This window comes from Neopsephotus bourkii, unplaced genomic scaffold (assembly GCF_033783945.1).
Source record: "Neopsephotus bourkii isolate Nb327-2 ecotype Australia unplaced genomic scaffold, CSIRO-AGI_Nbou_v1 NB_1761, whole genome shotgun sequence".
NCBI lineage: Eukaryota > Metazoa > Chordata > Aves > Psittaciformes > Psittacidae > Neopsephotus > Neopsephotus bourkii.
This window is the reverse complement of record NW_026902235.1, coordinates 887,484-908,262: the sequence shown is the minus strand read 5'-3', so window position 1 is coordinate 908,262 and position 20,779 is coordinate 887,484. Positions and strand designations below refer to the sequence as shown.

The window sequence follows — 20,779 nt, the reverse complement described above, 5'->3', positions numbered from 1 at the left end:
CCCCCTTTCACACATCCCTGTTTACACAGTAAACCACAGTTTTGGAGATAAGCTCTCTGGGGAGTGGGGGGACATCACCCCAAACTTTTAATGCCTTAATGTAAATATATCAGAACATGTCTCTACTCTAAAGAGTTAAACTCCTGGTTATACCTAACCAAGTGCAAGCTAGATAGATAGTCCTTGCAAATGCACAGGGTGTATGTACCCTCCCACTCCTTACCTCTGATTCCGCTCAATCAACTCGCTGATCTTCTCATTCTGCTCCTCAATCCGACTGCTCTTCTCAAATATCTCTTGTTTCAGCCTCTCATTCTCCTAAAGCACAGCCCAGTATGAATATTCATCTCACTCAGACTTCCCTGCAGCAGTACCTAAACCTTTGTTTTGTACAGGTGCAGTATAGCAGTGAGATACCACCTTGTGTGGTCACACCACTGGAAGGCTCCATGCTGCATTTATCAGGAATCCTGGCATGGGACAGCGGTTGCCAAACCACATTCTAGAGAATACTGTGTCTGGTTGACTTTTTCACCCATAAAACGCAAGATTGTAAAGCTGATTCCTGGAAAGCTACAAAGCATAATACCAAGTAGTGAAAACCAGAAGTAGGTGGGTTTTGCAACATAGTACTTCAGCGGTGAAATTGTGCTGCAGGATGCTGTGGGTTAAGTCCATAAAGGTTTAAGCAGAGGCTGAATTTCTCTCACATGAACCTTCTGTCAAGGCCTATTAAATACCAGTGTATCAACTCTGGCTGGGAAAGCACCCAAACCACAAACTGCTGAGCAGAGCTTTTTTAGGAGGAAGAGGGGTGGAAATCATTGTGTATCTCATGCTCTTACCTAGGCAGCTGGTTTTCGCCATGCAAAGATAGAACACATGGACAGATGGACATTTGGGCCAAACCAGTAGAGCTGTCCCCATTAGGGGTAACAGTGGGCTGGAGTTCCTTATGGAAGCAGCCAAATAAGGCTGGCCATGCTCACCTGGATTATGCGCTGGATATTGCTCATGATCATGGAAGCTTCCATAGTAACAGAGGAGATACCAGGCAGGAGCGAGCTGTTACCAGCACTTTGTTTCCTCAACTCCTCCACCTGCAGGGATAAGCCATTCTTAAACCACAGGAAATGAATTTATGGGTGTAGATCAGAGTCAGACATCCACAAAAATCCATTGCTGCATCTCATCAGCTGTAGGGTGTATGCTACTGTACCTACTGTGACACCTCCGGAAGGCAGTGAATCCCCACAAACACAGTGTACCGTATGGTATTAAAGACAGAGACAACACCTTGCCCCAAGCCCAGGCTTAGCTTTTTCACAGTAGGTGAACTGTTACTGCTTCAAGGTCGGGTAACACTGAAGTTTTCACTGTTACTAACATCCCCTACAAACTTAATACAGCATTTAAACAGAGCCAACTCCTGAAGACCAAGCAGTACCATCACTAACAAGCCTGCCTGCGCATACATTACCTTGGCAGCCAGATGATCCATCTTATCTACCACTTTGCTAACAGCCATGCGGATTTCAGTGTTATGCTGCCGAGCTTCTGTCATCAAGAAGGAAGTAATATCCCCAGGAGCTTGAATGGAAAGGAGAGAGATCTATAGTCACAAGGGGAAAATGCCTCCACACAGACAGACCAGAAGCCATGCTTAGCAGTCTGAAGCCTTCCAGACAGGACAGCCACTCTCTTCAAACAAATAAAAGGGACACGGTATCTGGAAAATGAATGTTGGTGTTTTCCAAATAACATGAACAGGCAGGTTTATGAGCATAAGAAATTCTTGAGCAATGTGACAGCACTTGGGTCAACAAGAGGGAAGCCCCCAGACACACAGAACAGTAGTGTGCAAAGAGAACAATCAAACAAAAGGCACAAAGGCTGACTTTTGAACCTCTGAAGTTCCTTAATACTCTAAGTCCTTCCTAGGTTGCTACATCATCACACTTAAAGGCCTCTACATTCACACTTCAGTTCCTTCCCTGGGTCGTAGGAGAGCTTTTTACTATTACAGTTATAAATATAATTGGAAGAACCATCTATAAAATACGTGTAGTAACACACAGCCTTGGGAGTACACCTGGAAATTCCACTCCCCTTCACACTGCATGAAGTTAAGGTTTAAAAAAAAAGGAAAAAACGAATTGGATATTTATTGGAAAATGTTTACCCTTATTTGATATTTAAGAAATAGGGATTTGTGAAACAGCACAGGGACTTTGGACAAGGGCCTGTAGGGACAAGCCAAATAAGAATGGCTTGAACCTTCCAGAAGGGAAACTGAGCTAAGCTCTTAGGCAGAAGCTCTTCCCTGTGAGGGTGCTGAGGCGCTGGCACAGGGTGCCCAGAGAAGCTGTGGCTGCCCCATCCCTGGCAGTGCTCAAGGCCAGGCTGGACACAAGGGGCTTGGAGCAAGCTGCTCTAGTGGAAGGGGTCCCTGCCTGTGGCAGGGGTTGGAGCTGGAGGAGCTTTAAGGTCCCTTCCAACCCAAACCAGTCTGATTCTATGACAGACAAAATGAATATGCATGTGTTTGCTACTAGCGCTACCTACATCATGCTGAACAGTTTACTGCAGGTATTACAACCTTCTGGAAAGCAAGAACTTTTTTAAACATACCTTGGTAAGGTGCAGGATACATCTGTCCCACAGGCTGGAGTTGAGAAGCAGATGCAGCCGTCTGGGGGTAAGCAAATGCCATTCCTGGATATGCCTTGCAGAACAAGTTTAATAGATTAGAATATATTTTGATATTTCCCCCCTTGCCACACTTAAGTGGATTTCATGGGGGGTTTTTTTAAGCTCCAGGAGCAAAGGTGATATTTGGAAAGAAAAAAAGGAAGAGAAGTGAGAAGCTGGAAGTCAAGTGACACAAGTCATAGTAAAGGGAAAATAAGAGTCACTTCTTTCAAGGCTTAAATACATGTTCAAGTTACCACAGCTCACTAAGTTATCTTCTTCACTGAATTTTAAGCAAAAATACGTTGCTTGACATTTGGGAGAGGCAAATGCCAGCACATGAACAGCTCACTTTGGAGTTAGGTTCATTTTAACACAAGACTCTTCCTAGGGAGGGCTTAAAAAGAGCAACATGACTTGATTGCAACTTCACTGTTCAGTGCCAAGGAGGAGCTAATCAGACTGAAGCACATATTAAATGCTACAGGTATCTCCTGTGTACCAATTCACACTCTCAGGCAAGGAAAAAGGAAAGATTACAATACAACTTGGGCCAAGGGTTGAGAAGAATTTAGGATATCAGGGTCAAACTTTCAAAACATTCAAAATGAATACATCCAAATCACTCTCAGATTAAAACTCCACATTAATGAATAGTTTCAACAAACAGAAAAGCCTTTCTTTATCCTGTTACTTACCAAACCTTCATCATTTTCAACACAAGGAAAGTGCAAAGCAAAAGCACTGAAAGGCCACATCAGATCTGGGTTTGCTGTGGGGTTTTGGGATGATTTTTGGGGTGAGGGTGGGTGTTACCACCACATAGTGGTTTTATTCATTATCAAATTATTTCTTCCTGCTTCAACCCTTTAATTTAAACACTCTCTGTGACATAGGCCACTGGTTTCCACAAGCTTCAGAAAATACATTGAGTGAAAATAACCACAGAAAGCAGACAGTAAAAGGCTTGGGTTTAGACTTTACAGAACGGTTTGCACAACGACTATAGTAGTAAGTCTTTGCAATCTGATGTGGAAAACACATTGTGTGTTTAAAGTTTCCTTGTTTAGCAAGTAGATTGCATCACTTCACAGCAGCAGCACAAGACTTTTAAAAGGCTTGTTCCTTCAATGGGTGAAAACTATGACCCACAAACACCTGGAGTGTGCAAATGAGCTCTCATGGAAAACCAGACCAGGACCAAGAAAAGCTGCAATTAAAATTCTTCTGGTTTCTGCTTTACAAATTCTTGGAAGTTTTTTATTTTATAACCAGATACTAAAAAAAGTCTGGTTAATTCTTGGTTCAACCTAAAGAAGCCATCAGCAAGCAGAAAATTTGCTCTTTTTGACTAAATTAGAGGCATGTAATGTAAACCTGAGAACACCAGAGTGTCACAGGAAGGAACCTGGGATTCTCATCTTCACCCTTGCCCCAGCAATGGAGAAGTAAGACTTAGGAGAAAGATCAGGAGCACCAATACTCTCTTGGATTTCATTCTGGTACCTGAAAGCCCTGTGCTCCTGCAGGCAGAGCTGAATGCGGCTGGATCGTTGCAGGAATTAAAGCAGCAGAAGATACTGGGGGTGCAGAACCAGATGCTTGAGGTACTGAAAAGGAAGAAAGAAATTCAGCATGCCATAAAGTAGCTGAAAATAATTTAACTCACCCAGTGTGAAATGGCCAAAACCCATTAACTAAATAGACAAAAATTTAACACAAACCTGTCTGCAGCCTTGTGAAAATTAAATCCAGTAAAGCAAGTGATTAAAGGTAATCTTTCACAGCGATTCCACTTCTACCTACTTTTAGGCAACCTCTTTTCATTCAAAGAAAGGCAGCTCTGAAGGTTACTGACATGAGATGTTACTCATGCTGACATTACCAGTCCATCATGGGAAGACAGGTCAAGCCCACACCAAGGCTGTCAGTCTCTGATGCCCTTCACTCTTATTTCCATCCTTCGCAAACAAAATAGTTTCTGTTCACTGGGAAAGGATTTGTAACAGTTTCATTTATGAATCACAAGTCCTAGAAATACCCGTGCCATCCCAGCACACATGCTGACAGAGCATCCCATGCACTGTGGTTGTTCTTCAAGCAGCAATGTCACAGGATCACAGTAAAGACATGATCCAAGGACTTTAGTCTTGTGCTTTATGAGTTAGTCTACCTATGGAGTTTAGATCAACAAGCCTCATTAGAATCATATCAAAGAATCCCAGCCTTGTTTGTGTTGGACGGGACCTTAAAGCTCATCCAGCTCCAACTCCTGCCACAGGCAGGGACCCCTTCCACTGGAGCAGCTTGCTCCAAGCCCCTGTGTCCAACCTGGCCTTGAACACTGCCAGGGATAGGGCAGCCACAGCTTCTCTGGGCACCCTGTGCCAGCGCCTCAGCACCCTCACAGGGAAGAGCTGCTGCCTAAAGCTCAGCTCAGTCTCCCCTCTCACAGGTTCAAGCCATTCCCCTTGTCCCAAGCCCCTCTCCAGCTTTCCTGCAGCCCCTTTAGGCACTGGAGCTGCTCTAAGGTCTCCCCTTCAGGAGCCTTCTCTTCTCCAGGCTGCCCCAGCCCAGCTCTCTCAGCCTGGCTCCAGAGCAGAGCTGCTCCAGCCCTCACAGCATCTCTGTGGCCTCGTCTGGACCTGCTCCAACAGCTCCACATCCCTCTTGTGCTGCTGCCCCAGAGCTGGATCAGGACTGCAGGGGAGGGGTCTCCCCACAGTGCAGCAGAGCACTCCCTTGACCTGCTGCTCACATTCTGGTGGTGCAGCCCAGCACATAGTGGGGTTCTGGGCTCAAGTGCACACTGAAGCCTGGTCATGGGGAGCTTCTGATTGACCAACAGCCCCTAGTCCTTTTCCTCAGAGCTGTTCCATCCAGTCTCCATTCAGCCTGTGTTTGTGCTTGGGATTGCCCTGACTCAGAACGTACCTATCAGTTCCTATTTCAGCTCCCAAAACGAATCCTTTCTTTGTAAAACCATTCTGCCTGAAGCCTGCAAATAAGTGCAGTTTTGCTATCCCAGCCCCAGCTCACCAGCACATTACCTTGTGTGGACACCGTGGGCAGTACCGCATGAGCTGGCTGGGCTGGTCTCACAGAAGATGAAGCCATTGGTTGTGCTGTCCCTCTGAGGGTATTTGGATCCTAAAAACATGTCTGCATATTACAATGAACGCTGAAGAACAAGCAAACAGTTTGAACCCAAGATCACTTCAGAGTGGGTGTTACCCAGTTAACCCAACTGAACTATCTAGTGCATTTGTTCAACCCTTTTGCCACTGGAACAGGGTATGCTTCCCTGTACAAAGGGAGAGCTATTGCTACAGATTCCCCTTTAAGGGATTCACACAGGGAAGAAAGCATCAAAGAAGTCATACGTATATAATGATGTACCTCTATCTCCGAGTCACTGGAGTCCAGCTGACTACCTGCAGTCCCAGCCAGGAAAGGCAGCATGGGTTGTCCCATTTTAGCCATCCGAGAAATAAGCTTTGCCTTTGCTACATCTGGGTTCTAAAAGAAACACTTGCAGTTACTCTCCCTTGGTCTCTCAGCCCAGCCTTTTCAGATATTACAGACATATCTGTCAGGATTAGACTCTTCTAAATCATTGAGTTAATTCTGGCTCTTTCAGTTTTTCAAAAACTGCGTGAAAAGCTAATTTTCAAGCACACAAGATAACACGGGGTTTGTTCATCTGGCTTGCTTTATGCACCCTCCTTCTGGGATGACATTGCTGTCACCACACAAGAAGTCATCTTCCCATGCAGATGTATAAAGTTACACCAAATGTCCCATTTACTCTTTGTTATCCATTTTATTTTTGTCCATCTATCTGAAAAGACAACTAGCCTGTAATTATCCACATGGTCAAAAGTAACCTTACATCTAAGAGTAGGAACTAGGACTGAGGGTCATGGTCTGCTAATCCCTTCAAAAACAAGGCCCTAACCCAGTGTCAGTAGGGTGAGCATTGAAGAGTCTTCCTTGCCTGATGTTCACTTTATCTTCAGCAATATCAAATGTAAAGGTGAAACAATCAAGCTTCCCTACTTAAGGCTTCAAATTAGTTAGGAAAAAGCCAACACTTACTGCTAGCTGTTCACTGATGGAGTTTGACTTGGCCCGAACAGCTGGCTCCCTGAAAAACAATGTGTATGCTGGTACTAAAGGTTAACAAGAAATTCAGGATTCAACAGTCTGCATCCCTAAATACTGTCAAATACACCTCCCCTAGGAAAACCGCTTTCTTCTACCATAAGCATTTAGTTTAGCTTGCTTTTGGAAGATTCTTTGCAACACTGCCTGTAAGTTTCTGAACATCCTTATGGACAAGTTCCGTGGCTGTGGAACAGCTGATTACAGAAAGATGATTTCATGGATTGCCGCAACAACCACATCCTGGTACAAACAATTTTAATCAAGTCTAATAACAAACTACTTATGACAAGTGGAGCAGCACTTCAACTTCAGCTCCCTAAAAAGGATAGCTGACACAGTTAAACAAATGACAACGTAAAATTAGCAATTAAACAAATGAGCCATTACCCAAGAGCAGTTGATGACCACACTGCCACCTGAGACAAGCAGGCTGTTGTAGCAGTACCCATACGCCTTAATTAGGCCAGATGTCAGTACTGCTGTAGAGGAATGACTTAATCTGTGCCCATTCCAATCTCTTTCAATCTGAAAGTCAGCATATTCCAGCAGCAAATTTCCTGCAAGCCTCATCAGCAAGCATTTCTCTGCCACACTGACAGCACTAGACTGGCACACAAAGGACCCACATCTGCCAAAGGATTGCGTTAATACAGGGTTGTGCTATGTGTCTATGAGCATTGCCATCTTTTAATGCAGCTGCCTCTTACCCAGGCTTTGGAGGTATTGTAGATGGGGGCAGTAAACCAGTGTCTGCAGGGAAGCCATCTGAACTGGGGACTGGAGAAGGTGCAGGAGAATCCCGTGAGCTGACACTCTGTCCGTCTGAACCAGAGCAGTCCTTTACCAGCTTCACCTTAAAAACCATGTAATAAAACACAGGTTATTCTGGGTTCCCAAAATAAATTTTCAGCAACTTCTTTATTTTTTATGACTACACCTTTGTCAAGCTCATCTCCTTCCATTAAGGGTTTATGACTGATTCAGAACTGGAGAAGCTGAGTCTTTGCATCCTGGCATTCCCCACTGAGTGCTGTTTTCCCAAGTGACTCACAAATAAGAAAATGAAAAGATCCCAAGACAGTTAGAACAGACATGTCTTAGTAAACAGCCCAGAAGGATTTTTGGGAATTTTGTTTTTTTTTTTAATTAAAGATATGTATCTTCCTGTGGTATTTGGTTTATAACCGTTTCTGAGCTGTAACTCTCATATCAACAGCAGGTTTTCACCCTGCAGACAAACTGCCACTCAATAGCCATAAAGCAGATGTAAAACAAACACGGCAGGAGACACTCACCCGCCTCACTTCCACCTCAAAAACTAAAGTGGAGTCTGGAGGGACCCGGCCAGCCACTCCCTGAGCTCCATAGGCCCATGCTGGAGGAATGATGAGATACCTTCGGCCTCCTTTCTTCATCCCCATCATTCCTTCTTCCCAGCCCTTTGGTTTTCAGAGACAGAACAGAAAGCAAACAGTTTGATCAGTGACATGACATTGTTCTCATTAAGACATCTTCAGGCACTGACTACAGGATATATCAAAACCCATACAGACATTTTTGTGAAATCCTGTTTGTTTTCAGTCTGCAGCACTAAACCTGTGTCTTAGAATAAATCATAATGGCCAGTTGTAAGTTGCAACATTGACTTAAGAATAAAGAAGCAGCTCCCAACACGTTGATAATGAAATCAGACACACACAGCAATGTCTAGCATGAAGGCTGGAGGCTTCTAGATCTCTGCAGGTACCAGAAACCTAGTTCAAGTTTTAAGCACCATAATTTAAAAACAGCTATCACAGATCCCACTGACATCCTGGAGAACAGAGCTGCATGCTGTGCTGTGTGCACAGACTCTGCAGCTGCAGGAGCTTGCAGAGCACTCAGTGGTGACCTCTCAGGATTCAGGGAAAGAATAGGATTCCACGTCCTTGTGAGATCACTTCTGAATCATTGTGGTTAGATTTATAAAGCACCCACAGAAAACGGTTGAAGTCAGAACAATACAAATGGTCAATGGATGCTTGCATTTAACAGGATGACTAAGGCACCCAGGCAACATTAATAAGAAAATGGACATTAAAAGAAATAAAGTAGAAAACCAGTGTACCTTCAATGAAGGAAAATTTGTAACAGGTCATCTATGTATTACTCAGGTAATGAAAGTCACTTGAACATAAGCATCTCTATGAAGGTAGGCTGAGGTCTGAGTGGCAAGCACAGGGTGCCCAGAGAAGGTGTAGCTGCCCCGTCCCTGGCAGTGTTCAAGGCCAGGTTGGACACAGGGGCTTGGAGCAAGCTGCTCTAGTGGAAGGTGTCCCTGCCCATGGCAGGGGTTGGAGCTGGAGGAGCTTTAAGGTCCCTTCCAACCCAATCACTCTGTGATTCTACCATCTCTGATTCACAACCTGGCTTTATGGAGCAACATAAGGGAGCATCACACCACCTGGAGTGAAAAATTATCGCACAGTCAAAACCCTCACAATGTGATTTAGAGGGTAAAACCACCACTTGTAGTACTATGTTTTACTAGATCATCCTAAGAACTTGTCAGTTGTCTTCACCCTCCCATGTCCTTGCCCCAGGTGATGAGTCAGGGCTACCTGATACTCTGCTTTTGAGGCACAATCAGTGTGGAGGAATATGAAGTTGTTCTCAAATTGAAACCCCCCTTCAGAAATAGAACTCCCTGGGAACAAGGTAATGGATTAAGTGGCTCCAGAAAAAACACAGACAACTGAAAAACCCAGCTCTTGAAGGTCTTGAAAAAAAGCTTCTTGGAAAAAAGCTTCTTTTTTACCAAACAGGACAACTTCTAACAGTGCCACTGAGGAGACTGGGCTATATTGTGCAAATTAAGAAGAAAATAAAGAATCCTGAACAAGATCTTCAGTAATTCAAAGCTCAGACTTCAGTTGTTATAACGAAAGTGCCAGTTCTACCTTGATGACCTTTCCAGATCCCAGCTTTAGGCGCAGCAGCTTGTCTTTCTTAACATTTGAGTCAAATACCTAGAGAGTTGAAGAACAAAAACATAGACTATATGGATTTCCCAATGATTTCAAGACTCTGAACTCTACTTAACATATTTCATAAACTCCTACAAGCTCTTATGTGCTGTTTTCCATTCTGCCTCTTCCAAAATTAATTACCAGACATAAGACAGAGCATGGCTACAGCTTCTAGCGCAATTCAGTCTGATTTCTTATAGTGAACATTAGCTGGAAACTCAAACTTTACAACTGTTTTGAGCTCAATGGTCAGGACAGGATTGGGCCAACCAGAACACCACACAACAGGCTTCTATCAAACAGCAAGCAACTGCCTACAAGTTTTGTACATTAAACTACAACAGCAGCTGTTTGTACTTAGTGTTTGCACATCAAACTATGCAGCTGAACAACTCTTTCAGATCAGAAGTAGGCTTTGCTATGTGCCACTGGTACACAGAGTGAAAGGCATGCAAGGCAGGCCAAGAATAACAAAACACCCCCTACAATGAAAAACATAAAGCCATTTTTTATAGCAAAAAGATTCAACTGCAGATGGATACCAATGCAAACCCTTTGCTGTTAATTTTGCCAGCAGAAGTATTTTAGAAGTAATGCTTTGGAAGGTCAAAGCATTTGTTTATTAGCTGCAGAGGATGTGAAAGCATTCTCATTCTTTTAATAGTTGGAGATATGCCTCATGTCAGACAAGGCCCTTCTTATCACTTCCTCAAGCTGCTTCCAGAGGAGCAGAGCTGGCTTCGCTGTCTGTTCCCACAAGTTTCATACACACTCTCACACATTCGTATTAATGAAAGTTAAATGCCTTTCAATCACCTCCTCCTGAACAGTAATGGGATCCTTCATTATTCTATAGATAACACTTAAGACCACAATTATGGTGCCGTACGTGACTGACAAAATCCTTTTACCATCAGCACCAATACTATGCTCAATGTGGCAGGTTCCTTCCAGGTGCTGTCACTTTCAGTACTAGGAAGAAGCTGAAATGCCTTTACCTGTCCAAGCCCGTTGTTCTGGAACAGCCAACCCGTATAGGCAACCTCCAGAGAGTCTCCTGCTTCTGCTCCCTGCCCCTCTCCAAGAAGGAGATCCTGGGAGAGTACTGAATCCAGCACTGGTGAGCTGTTGCATTTGGCAATGCACACCTGCAGAAGGAAAGTCTCTGGTCATTAAAACAGAGTAACAAGTTCCACTGCGACTCACTACAGATCTGATGCATTTCTTACTGTACTGATCAAGCCCAGGCTACAGATGCACCTAGGAGGCATTCTGTGTTTTCTTGTCCTGAATCTGCTGCATAAATACCCTCTGCTCTACAGAGCCATTGGTCTTACGGTACTTGAGAACCTGGATCAAAAGTCCCCCTAGAAGCAACAGGCTCCCTGCCTCAGAGGCCTGTATCTAACAAAAGAACTCCATCAGGCTCATGGCAGATCTGCCTCCTTCACAGCCATGCAGATACTCAAGGCTGAACTTGTAATGTAAAAGTACAACTAACTTGGAGCCTTTCTGCAATAAGGTGCTCTCAGAGACAGGTCTGAATTGCCTGTAGTTCTAACAGCACAGCAAGTCCTGCCTCGCACACAGTAGTTACCTGCTTGCTGAAATCCACTGCAGCCTTTTCTGACTCAAACATGATGGACCAGTTTTGTCTCTGATCATCATAGAAGGTACTGTAATTGTTGGGCTGGACCTGTGAAAAAAAGGAATCAGTCCTATATTAACATTAAATGATGCATTCAACTGAATTAAAAAATCCACATCCTAAAAGAAGCTTAAAATAAGAGCTACTGAAATTAAGCAGAGGCAGAGTCCTGCTGTGTTACCACCCAAGTTCTGAATGCACAAAACAGCTTTTATTTATGTGCTCATTATCTTGGAAGAATTATTATAACTCAAATACATGAGGAAATGTTAAGTTCATTAGAGATGCTGCAGCTTTCACAAGCGGGTGAAAGCGTTCACAAGCTTCTCAGAAGCTAGGTCATATAATACATGCTGAGATTGTTAAGTGGAAGTTACCTACTTTTCAAAAGTATTGATTATATTTAGACTTCCACAATCAGTTGGAGGAGTCCCTCCTTCCTTGATTCTAAAAACCCATGCCACCAGCTGACTACAGAACCCAAAATGCACTTATAAAATCTGAAGAGCAAGTTGCCATCCTCAGCATAAATCTGGACTGAAATTCTACCATTTCAGAGTAAAATTTCATCTATCAAATAAAAAATTTTCATGTCACCTGATGAGGAGCTGGGAGCAGCAAATCAACACACCAATTTTCTGTAAAGCTGGCAGAAAACAGAACATCCTGAGATACCCCATTTTAGGACTTGCGATGCTCCAAATTGTTCTTATCAGCAGGAAAATGCTAAGCGTCAGATTTCTGAGAGAAAACATTTCCTTCTGCTTGCTCAGTTGCAAGTTATTAGCAAAAGGAATTGTTCTGTTTCTACCCACTGTAGGACTGCAAAACTCAAAGCACCTCCTCTATGATCTAGAGGTAATAATACACCTCCCACAGCAGATGAACGCACATTACGAAATTACTGCTCTGCAAAAGGCAGATGTAATGATCCCTTGTGCAATACAAGGAGGAGGAGGAGAACAGTGCTCCCAGTCACCAAGACCCCTCTTGCTGTGTCAGATGTCTGATCTCAAAGGCTACAAATTAAGACTGAAGTATTTCAGAGTCAGCGTCTGTTTGCTGTGAATAACAGATCCCTGAACACTTTTCTAAGCCAGAGTCTTACCGTGAACACAAAGCCTGGATGGATCCTTGCAGTTGTGATCTGCTGCTGCTGACTGATATAAAGGAGGAGCCTGTACTGGATTCCACAAGGAATTGGGCAGGGAAAAAGAACAAAAAGCAGGAACTCAAAACGTCTTCAATTCTCACGTGCTTGATCAAATTCTGAGCCTAAGGCTACAGTATTTATTTACCAAATACACCCAGAAGGAGCTTTTTCCACAGCAAAAATACTTAATGCAATATTGTAACACCTTTTAAATCCCATGGAAAATGTGCATGGATTTAGCTACTAGCTAAATCCTTGCACATGGATTAAGCAATCCATGCATGGGTCAAGCAATTTAAACTAATTTTGCAGTAAGCAAGATGCTTTGACTAATGCTACATTTGTCACAGTTACTGTGTAAAAGGATGGTGCACTAACCCTTTGATATACAAAAATCAATACATGTCATACAGGCATAAGCAAGTGTAATAGATCGAGAAATAAGTTGGAGGGAGTTTTCCAACTGCTAAACAACGCAGACATAGCATCATATTGACACATTTGGCTCTAGTAAGTGCTTTCCTTCATGCACCTACACTAAACACATTACATTTCTCAAGCATAAGTTGTAAAAGATCTTACAAACTTATCACAGAAAAGAAAGAGGTTACCAAGGCAAATGGCTGAGCCCTAAGAAAGCCCAGGAGGGCTGGGAGGTAGAAGCAGAGGTGGAACCCAGACCTCCAAAATCAAAAGCAAAGACATGCCAGTGAGTTCAGAGAAACACTACCCCATAAGAGCGTGCTCTCAACATGAAAACATTGCAGGAGTGAAGTGTTCCTCACCTCTTTAGTGGTGTGGTTCCCCACTACAGCTGCTCCATACTTGCCTTGCTTCAAGTACTGCCCATTTGTACTGGAAGACAAGTGAGATAATCAGCTGTGGAACCATCCCTTCCTCACATTTCTTTCTACTGCTGCTGAGTTTTAATTCTTTAGAGTTCAAGTCTCTTGTCCTCATGCCTCAAGGATCAGGCAGTCTTTTTTAAGCTTAAAAACATTACATGTCTTGCTTGCCCACAGATCACAGGAGCATACATTATGGAGTTTGAGTTGCAAACCGCTCTTTCAAGAGGGCCAGGGCATGACGGCAGTGTCAAATGGGCAGAGGATTTTACTGCTATCACTCTGTGCTCAGAGTCTCAGTTCTGCAGAAGGGAATGTGAGACATAAGCACCTGACAGAGCTGCCTGGAAACAGTGTGAATGTCAGGCTGATGCCTCAGCACGCAGTTTGCTGTAATGGCCAAATAAGAAACTTGCTATTTATTTGACAACTGCATAAACCAGGACTGCAGCGCAGTAACTGAGGTTGGCTTTGTGCAGAAACTTGCATTGATTTGTAGCATTACTGCCATGCAGACCCATGTCTATAACCACAGTCTCACCCCACTCATCCAGAAATATCTTCCCTCTATGATCAGGGCTTCAGCTCCCAGAGACGCAGACTAACAGGTCAGGCAGGAAACTGCACTTACTATCGATAAGCATGAACTGCGGTGGCCACAAACACAGATGGAGCTCCTGAAGCTGCTGGGGCCACAGGAGCCTTCTGGGCTGCTTGGCCTGCTGAGGAACCAAGAGCAGGGACAGCATCAGCAGGACAGAACAGCCACAATTCCATGCACATTCCTTCCCCCAAAGAAAAACAACTCCAGAAGAAGATTAAAAAAACCCCCAAAACCTAACACTGATGTTCCAAAGTCACCAAAGGCCATTGAGTAGCCACACATACTAGAGGATAACATCAAAGAAAACTAAGAGGATTATTTACATGGCTGTTCACAGAATCATAGAAAAAAACAGGCTGGAAAAGATCTGTAAGCTCATCCAGTCCAACCGTTTCCCAGCACTGCCAAGGCCACCACTAACCCATGGCACTGAGGCCTCATCTCCATGGGGTGTGAACACTTGCAGGGACGGTGACTGCAGCCCTGCCCTGGGCAGCCTGTTCTAATGCTGAGCACCCTCTGGGGCAGGAATTGTTCCTAAGCTCCATCTAAACCTGCCCTGGTGCAGCTTGAGGCCGGTTCCTCTTGTCCCATCCCTTGTTCCTTGGGAGCAGAGCCCAGCCCCTCCTGGCTCCATCCTCCTGTCAGGCAGTTGTAGGGAGTGATCAGGTCCCCCCTGAGCCTTCTCTTCCCCAGACTGAACCCCCCAGGTCTCTCAGCCATTCCCCATCACACTTGTGCTCCAGGCCCTGCATCAGCCCCGGTGCCCTTCCCTGGCCCTACTCCAGCACCTCAATGTCTCTCTTGTAGCGAGGAGCTCAGAACTGAACACGGGATTCACGTGTTCTTCACAAAAGGGTCACCAAGGCACGTGCTGCCAAGTTATTTCCCCATATCCAAGCCAAATTTCTCACCAGCTGCTGTTTGGCTCTTCTTAGGCTGCTTTGGTGCCGTGTACTGGAAGAATTCATTTCCATGGCTTGAGACTGTTTGATCCAAACCAAAGAGAGAGGCTAATCTGGCACTAGAAAGAGAAATAAACTGCTTCACTTTATTTAACACTGACTTTATAGATAACAAACACCATTAATTCTAAGTTGTAAAGTGCTTACCATTACTTCAGAAATAAGCAAAGGGATGCACATAAAACAGTTCTATCCTAATTAACCATTTTTTTTTTTAATAAGCAGAACTTTTAGACAAAGTGGCTGGAAGTGGTCTAACTGTTTCACTTCCTCAAAAGCTACTGCAGTGAAGAAGCAAGGGCGAAACTACACTAAAAAAGAAAGTCACTTTTAAAGCAACGCCTAGGACTGCCCTTGTATGGAACAGCAGATGGTTCCAGTACTGGAAAAACTATGTGACAATGGAGAAGCCACCATTCCATGAGAAGTTTTCCTTTGAAATGCTCAGGGAACATGTTCTCCCTTAAGTTTTAAAAAGAGCAGATGCTCTGCTGTCAGAGGGCAGAGGGTTTAATGCTGCACGCAAACAGGTTCTTCTTACAAAACATGTTGGCAGTTTTACTGCTTTAAGCCTGTTTAATCACCGGGTCCTGTGGGACAAGTGAATAATTCAACCTAATCAACAGTTCAACACTAATTCAACACTACCAGGGATGGGGCAGCCACAGCTTCTCTGGGCACCCTGTGCCAGCGCCTCAGCACCCTCATAGGGAAGAGCTTCTGCCTAAGAGCTCATCTCAGTCTCCCCTCGGGCAGGTTCAAGCCATTCCCCTTGGCCTGTCCCTACAGGCCCTTGTCCCAAGCCCCTCTCCAGCTTTCCTGCAGCCCCTTTAGGCACTGGAGCTGCTCTAAGGTCTCCCCTTCAGGAGCCTTCTCTTCTCCAGGCTGCCCCAGCCCAGCTCTCTCAGCCTGGCTCCAGAGCAGAGCTGCTCCAGCCCTCGCAGCATCTCCGTGGCCTCCTCTGGACTTGCTCCAACAGCTCCACGTCCCTCTTGTTTTTTAAAGCATAACTGTCTGCTAAAAGGAGAGGACCAGCTCGCTGTGCTTGTTTGGAGCTCCTTGGAGGGCAAGGAACGAGCACAGCTGGAAGCACAACTGTGGAGGAACCTTCCAAGGTACAACCAGCAGGAATCCCGAGTGTGCCGCACACCGAAACGACACCCACGGCCTAGGAGCTGCTGAGCGCGCAGCACTCAGCCCTGCTTAACCCCGCGAACCCAGCACCCGCGGCTCCCCGCACGCTGAGTGGAAGGAGCCTGTTTCCTCCGCCTGTCCCCCCATGACTGCAGGCGCGGCCCCGCCTCCTCCCACGGAAGCAGCTTACGGTCCCTGGGCAGGGTGCTCAGGCCACGGAGTCTCCCGGTCCGCTCCGGCTGCCAGTCCCTTGCCGGGGGTCAGACTCTCCCCACGCCCATAGCAAGGCGGGACGCGAGAGGCGGGCACAGAGCCGGTGCTGACTCTCGTAAAGGGAGGACGGCTTCCGCTCCCCCTCTGGTCCCCATCACCCCGTAAACCACCCCCCGAGCCAGCGGCAGGGCCTTGCTAACAGGGGGGAGGGCTCCATGGGGCCCCGCAGGCCGCGGGCCCGTTCGCCGGAGGCTCCCCCAGGGCTGCCAGCCCCTGACGGCAGCGAGAAGGGAGGGATGAGGCAGGCCGCAGTGCCCGCCGCCGCTCACCCGCTGGCGGGGGACAGGAAATCCGCGTCGTCCTCCTCCGCCGCCCCGAACATGGTCCCGGTCCCGCCGCCACCGCCCGCGATGTCGTAAACGCGTTGCCCGACAGCGGCGCTTTCCGGCCGCGGCGAGAGAGGACCACCGCGAGCGGGGGGGAAGGAAGGCGGGAAGAGGAAGGACACCGGCAAGGGGCGGGGCTTCCATCGGATACGTCAGAGGGGGCGGGGCTACCCGGGCGTGGCGGGGCAGAACAGTCGGTGCGCGTGGCGGTCGCGTGGTGAGTGACGTGCCGGGGTCACGGTGGTCTCGTGGCCCAGTGCCTGAGGGGGCCTCGGCCTGTGAGGGGGGCGGCGGGTGCGGCCTGTGCGGTGCTTGCGGTGCCCGCGGTGCCCGAGGCCTCGGTATGGCTCCCCGGTGCCGGGGGGCGGTCTGCTGGGCTGGGCGGCCTCGCTGAGGCGCGGGGCTTGGGGGGTGCGGCGGGGCCCGGGACGCGGTGTTGCTGCAGGCCCGGCGCGGCAAGCGGCAGCGGTTGTCCCCAAGGTGACGGCTGGCCCCGGCCGCCTTCGCCGCGCCACCCTGCCCCTCAGCGACCCGGGGGCTCCGCGGGGTGTATGGTGAGGCCAGGGGTGGCCTCACGGCTCTGCCCGGGGGCTCCGTGCGCTCCGTCCGGGCTTGGCTCTCACGTTGAGTTACCGAGGGGAGGCAGCTGGTGTATAACACCTGATCCTTGCCTGTCGGAAGGGTTGAGAGGTTTTTAACACCCGCGTTGCCCCTCGTTAAGTACTTTTCCACCTTTGCCTTGTAGCTTGAGAAGTTTGTCTGTTTTGGTTTTTTCCCTCCTGAAAAGCTGGTACCTCCCGGTGCTTTGTGGGACCTGCTGCCTTGTAGTCACTGTCGGTGTTTCAGAACCAGGTGGTGGTGAAATGCAGCAGACCTGAACGCAGGGAGTGTGAAATGGCAGCAAGGGTTGCGTGGTTTGCTGCCCTTGGGTGTTTTCTGTCACTGCTTGGGAATTTGTAGTAATAGCTACTTAAAGAACAAGGGGGAATGGCTTGAACCTGCCCGAGGGGAGACTGAGCTGAGCTCTTAGGCAGAAGCTCTTCCCTGTGAGGGTGCTGAGGCGCTGGCACAGGGTGCCCAGAGAAGCTGTGGCTGCCCCATCCCTGGCAGTGCTCAAGGCCAGGTTGGACACAGGGGCTTGGAGCAAGCTGCTCCAGTGGAAGGGGTCCCTGCCTGTGGCAGGGGTTGGAGCTGGAGGAGCTCTAAGGTCCCTGCCAACACAACCAGTCTGTGGTGGTAGAATCTGAGCACAAAGTTTCCAGGTCTCTTGTAATGCTGTGTTTGCAGCAGTTTGGGGATTTATAGCAATGAGAATCTAGCACAATTGGGATAGCGATGATTTCACTTGAGTAGGGGGAGTAAAGTAGCTTTTTTATTGCAGAATGTGTGATTATGTTGAAATAAAACATGCAGAAGTTCGGAAGCCTTAGTTCTGTTAAAAACCCTCAAACTAACTCAGGGACAGGATAGTTATACAATAATACACACCTCAAGAGGAGGAAGAACTTTCCATCGAGGGTGTCAGAGCACTGGGAGAGGCTGCTGGGGGGTTGTGGAGTCTCCCTCTCTGGAGACATTCAAAACCCACTTGAATTTGTTCCTGTGTAACCTTCTCTGGGTGGCCCTACCTTGGCAGGGGTTGCACTGGATGATCTCCAACCCTAACGATGCTGGATTCTGTGATTTGATGTAAATTCCAGAGGGGGGCAGGTGGTTCTGTGTTGTTAGGAGAGGTAGACGTGATCTTCAAATAGAACATGTGGTTCCTGCCTTCCTCAGGTGAAGAGATAGTTGCTTGCTTTTGCCTCCTTCCATATTTCGATCAAGTGGGCAGTCAAGATAGGTATTTTAAACAGTGAAGAGCTGTGTGGCCAAGTCCTAGTGCTGCACTTGAGTTTAGGTACTTTAGGTGCCGGTTGTGTGATTTCTGTACCCAACTTTTCCCCTTAGTACAAAGTTTAACTTGGAAAGCAGGGAAGGATTCCCATCCTGAGGGCAGCATCTTACCTGGGAACCCCACATGCTTTCCCACACTGAGGTTCAGCTGGCAAGTCAGGATGTGTGTGAGGTAGGAGGGAGCTGGCACAACATCCTGTGGCCATGGCCAGCATCCCAGCTAAGCCTGGCCTAGGCCACTTGCCCTTCTTAATCCCAGCTTTATTCACACCCCTCCTCCGTGCCGGAGTTTGCAGTGGCCTCATGGCTCCACACGAGTTCCCAGTCATAGACCAATTTTTCCTGTTCGTGCTCAGATTCCAAGCCTTGGAATGCTTAATGGTGTGGCATTTTGTGCAAAGGTGATTAAATGCTCTTAAGGTGTTTATTAAATTCACTTTAACCTGTTTAATCTTCACTTGCCTCTGCTTGAGGCTGAGGTAAATAAAGCTGCTGCGGTGCTTTTCATGAGTGATCTGGTCTGGCTAGTGTTCAGTTCAGTGGTCCCGATTCATGGCATTTATGATGTAATATCTCCTGAGGCTTTCCTCAAGCTATGGATTACACACCACCTTTTTCCCATCCTCCATGAAAAAGGGGTCCTGGAATGTGTCAATATTTCTGTTTAAATGCTTGTTGGCTTTGTAAGTGTGGTTGTGTTGGTGAAGCTGACTCTGCACAGAAGCCAGGCTTTTGGCTCCCGACACCAAACTGTTGCAGTAAGCAGGTTTGTCCTTCCACTCCTGCCCTCCAACCAAAAAAAAAAGGATTGGAGAGAATATGAACAGCAGTTGAGGAGTTTCAGACTCCTCCACAGCTGAGGACTGGGAATTTTTTATGGCAGTTTTCCACTGAGAACTTGCTGCTTGTTGGGAGTTACAAAGAAATACTTTAATTTCATAGATTGTAATCTAGAGCAGTTTTTTAACTAGGCTGGGAATTAGAAGCGTTTCTGCCAGTAGAGAGGAGGAATTAAATCAGCTTTCCAGGTCACTTTCACATGTTTGCTGCTTTGTTTTAAAGAAGTATCCCCCCTGCCAAGTGCTCTGAGTTGCAGCTGCAAGGACAGAAAAGTTTGTGGTTTCTTCTTTTTAGACAAGAGGTTTGGGAGAATTCTTCTTTCACTTCCCCCTTTACAGTGTTGCTTCAAGTTGTGGATTAGTGAGACCTTCTATATGCTTGAGGAGGGAGGGTGTTAGGAATGCTGATCTTTAACAGTCTTACTGTACAGAGAAGATTCACACAGGGAGTCTGGACCCAGGGCTCAAGGAGCTTCCTTCCAGCTCTCTTGATTTCCAATCAGACATTAGGTCAGAGAGAAGACAGAACTTTCTGCTCTTTGAACTAAACCGCACTATTTTCTCCTTTCTTTTTTGCGGTCTGCATCTGGTGCAAGGACCCCTGTACCCAAAAGGAAGCTCCCTGTCCCTGCAGACCTGCCCCTCCACACTTGGCTGAAGGTCATCTGAAAGGCAGCATTGGCCACAGCAGCACTTGGTGAGGTTCAGCTGGACCAGGCTGCTGCTGTGACCTTCTCCAGAGTCTGCCAGGAAATCCCTGGGAGTCCTGGCAGCTTTTTCTTGGGGAAAGATGAAAAAGATTCAGTCCAGTCTGTTGCTTTTCTCTTGCAAATCTGATCTTGGTTAATCTGCTCCATTGTCTTTTGTTTCAGTCTAATTTTCTGGACATGTTCCAAATCAAATCCCTGGGACTCCAGACCAGTGATTTCTTCAGTAACTTTTTTTCAGCTGAGAGCTGGAATCTGCTAATGCCGGGAATAATGGGACTAGTTATTGTAAATGAATTAAACTCCTATTTTGCTACTCTGGAAATTAACTTTCTAAAGCCTTCCATCTGTTGGTCCTGGAATTAGACTTCTCTAGTTTAGAAGCTAATCTGGAAGTGGAAGGCTGGGATGAAATACATCCTTTTTTTCCTTCCTTCTCTGTTTCTACAATCTTTAATGTCATCTTCCCAGCATAATTTTTCCCAGCATCTTTTCTTTACTGTGTCTCACCAGTTCATACTTG

General features: G+C 46.6%; 1 protein-coding gene across 4 annotated transcripts in view; it reads right to left on the bottom strand.

Moving 5' to 3' along the window:
- Nucleotides 1-16,886, bottom strand: part of FKBP15 (FKBP prolyl isomerase family member 15) — a 29,371-nt gene extending 12,485 nt beyond the window's left edge. The window contains exons 1-18 of one of the 4 annotated variants that reach the window (XM_061377982.1): nucleotides 16,758-16,886; nucleotides 15,031-15,140; nucleotides 14,144-14,234; nucleotides 13,453-13,522; nucleotides 12,623-12,697; nucleotides 11,464-11,562; nucleotides 10,865-11,014; nucleotides 9,798-9,866; nucleotides 8,154-8,297; nucleotides 7,566-7,711; nucleotides 6,790-6,838; nucleotides 6,091-6,210; nucleotides 5,742-5,841; nucleotides 4,198-4,301; nucleotides 2,632-2,725; nucleotides 1,481-1,590; nucleotides 990-1,100; nucleotides 224-318 (exon numbers count right to left, since the gene is read on the bottom strand). In XM_061377982.1, the coding sequence (XP_061233966.1) occupies nucleotides 224-318; nucleotides 990-1,100; nucleotides 1,481-1,590; nucleotides 2,632-2,725; nucleotides 4,198-4,301; nucleotides 5,742-5,841; nucleotides 6,091-6,210; nucleotides 6,790-6,838; nucleotides 7,566-7,711; nucleotides 8,154-8,297; nucleotides 9,798-9,866; nucleotides 10,865-11,014; nucleotides 11,464-11,562; nucleotides 12,623-12,697; nucleotides 13,453-13,522; nucleotides 14,144-14,234; nucleotides 15,031-15,140; nucleotides 16,758-16,810 (1,790 nt within the window). In that variant the 5' untranslated portion in view covers nucleotides 16,811-16,886. Of the gene's footprint in view, nucleotides 1-223; nucleotides 319-989; nucleotides 1,101-1,480; nucleotides 1,591-2,631; nucleotides 2,726-4,197; nucleotides 4,302-5,741; nucleotides 5,842-6,090; nucleotides 6,211-6,789; nucleotides 6,839-7,565; nucleotides 7,712-8,153; nucleotides 8,298-9,797; nucleotides 9,867-10,864; nucleotides 11,015-11,463; nucleotides 11,563-12,622; nucleotides 12,698-13,452; nucleotides 13,523-14,143; nucleotides 14,235-15,030; nucleotides 15,141-16,757 lie in introns of those variants that run through there. The other 3 variants (XM_061377983.1, XM_061377984.1, XM_061377985.1) reach the window with 3 other exon arrangements.
- Nucleotides 16,887-20,779: the final 3,893 nt, after the last annotated feature.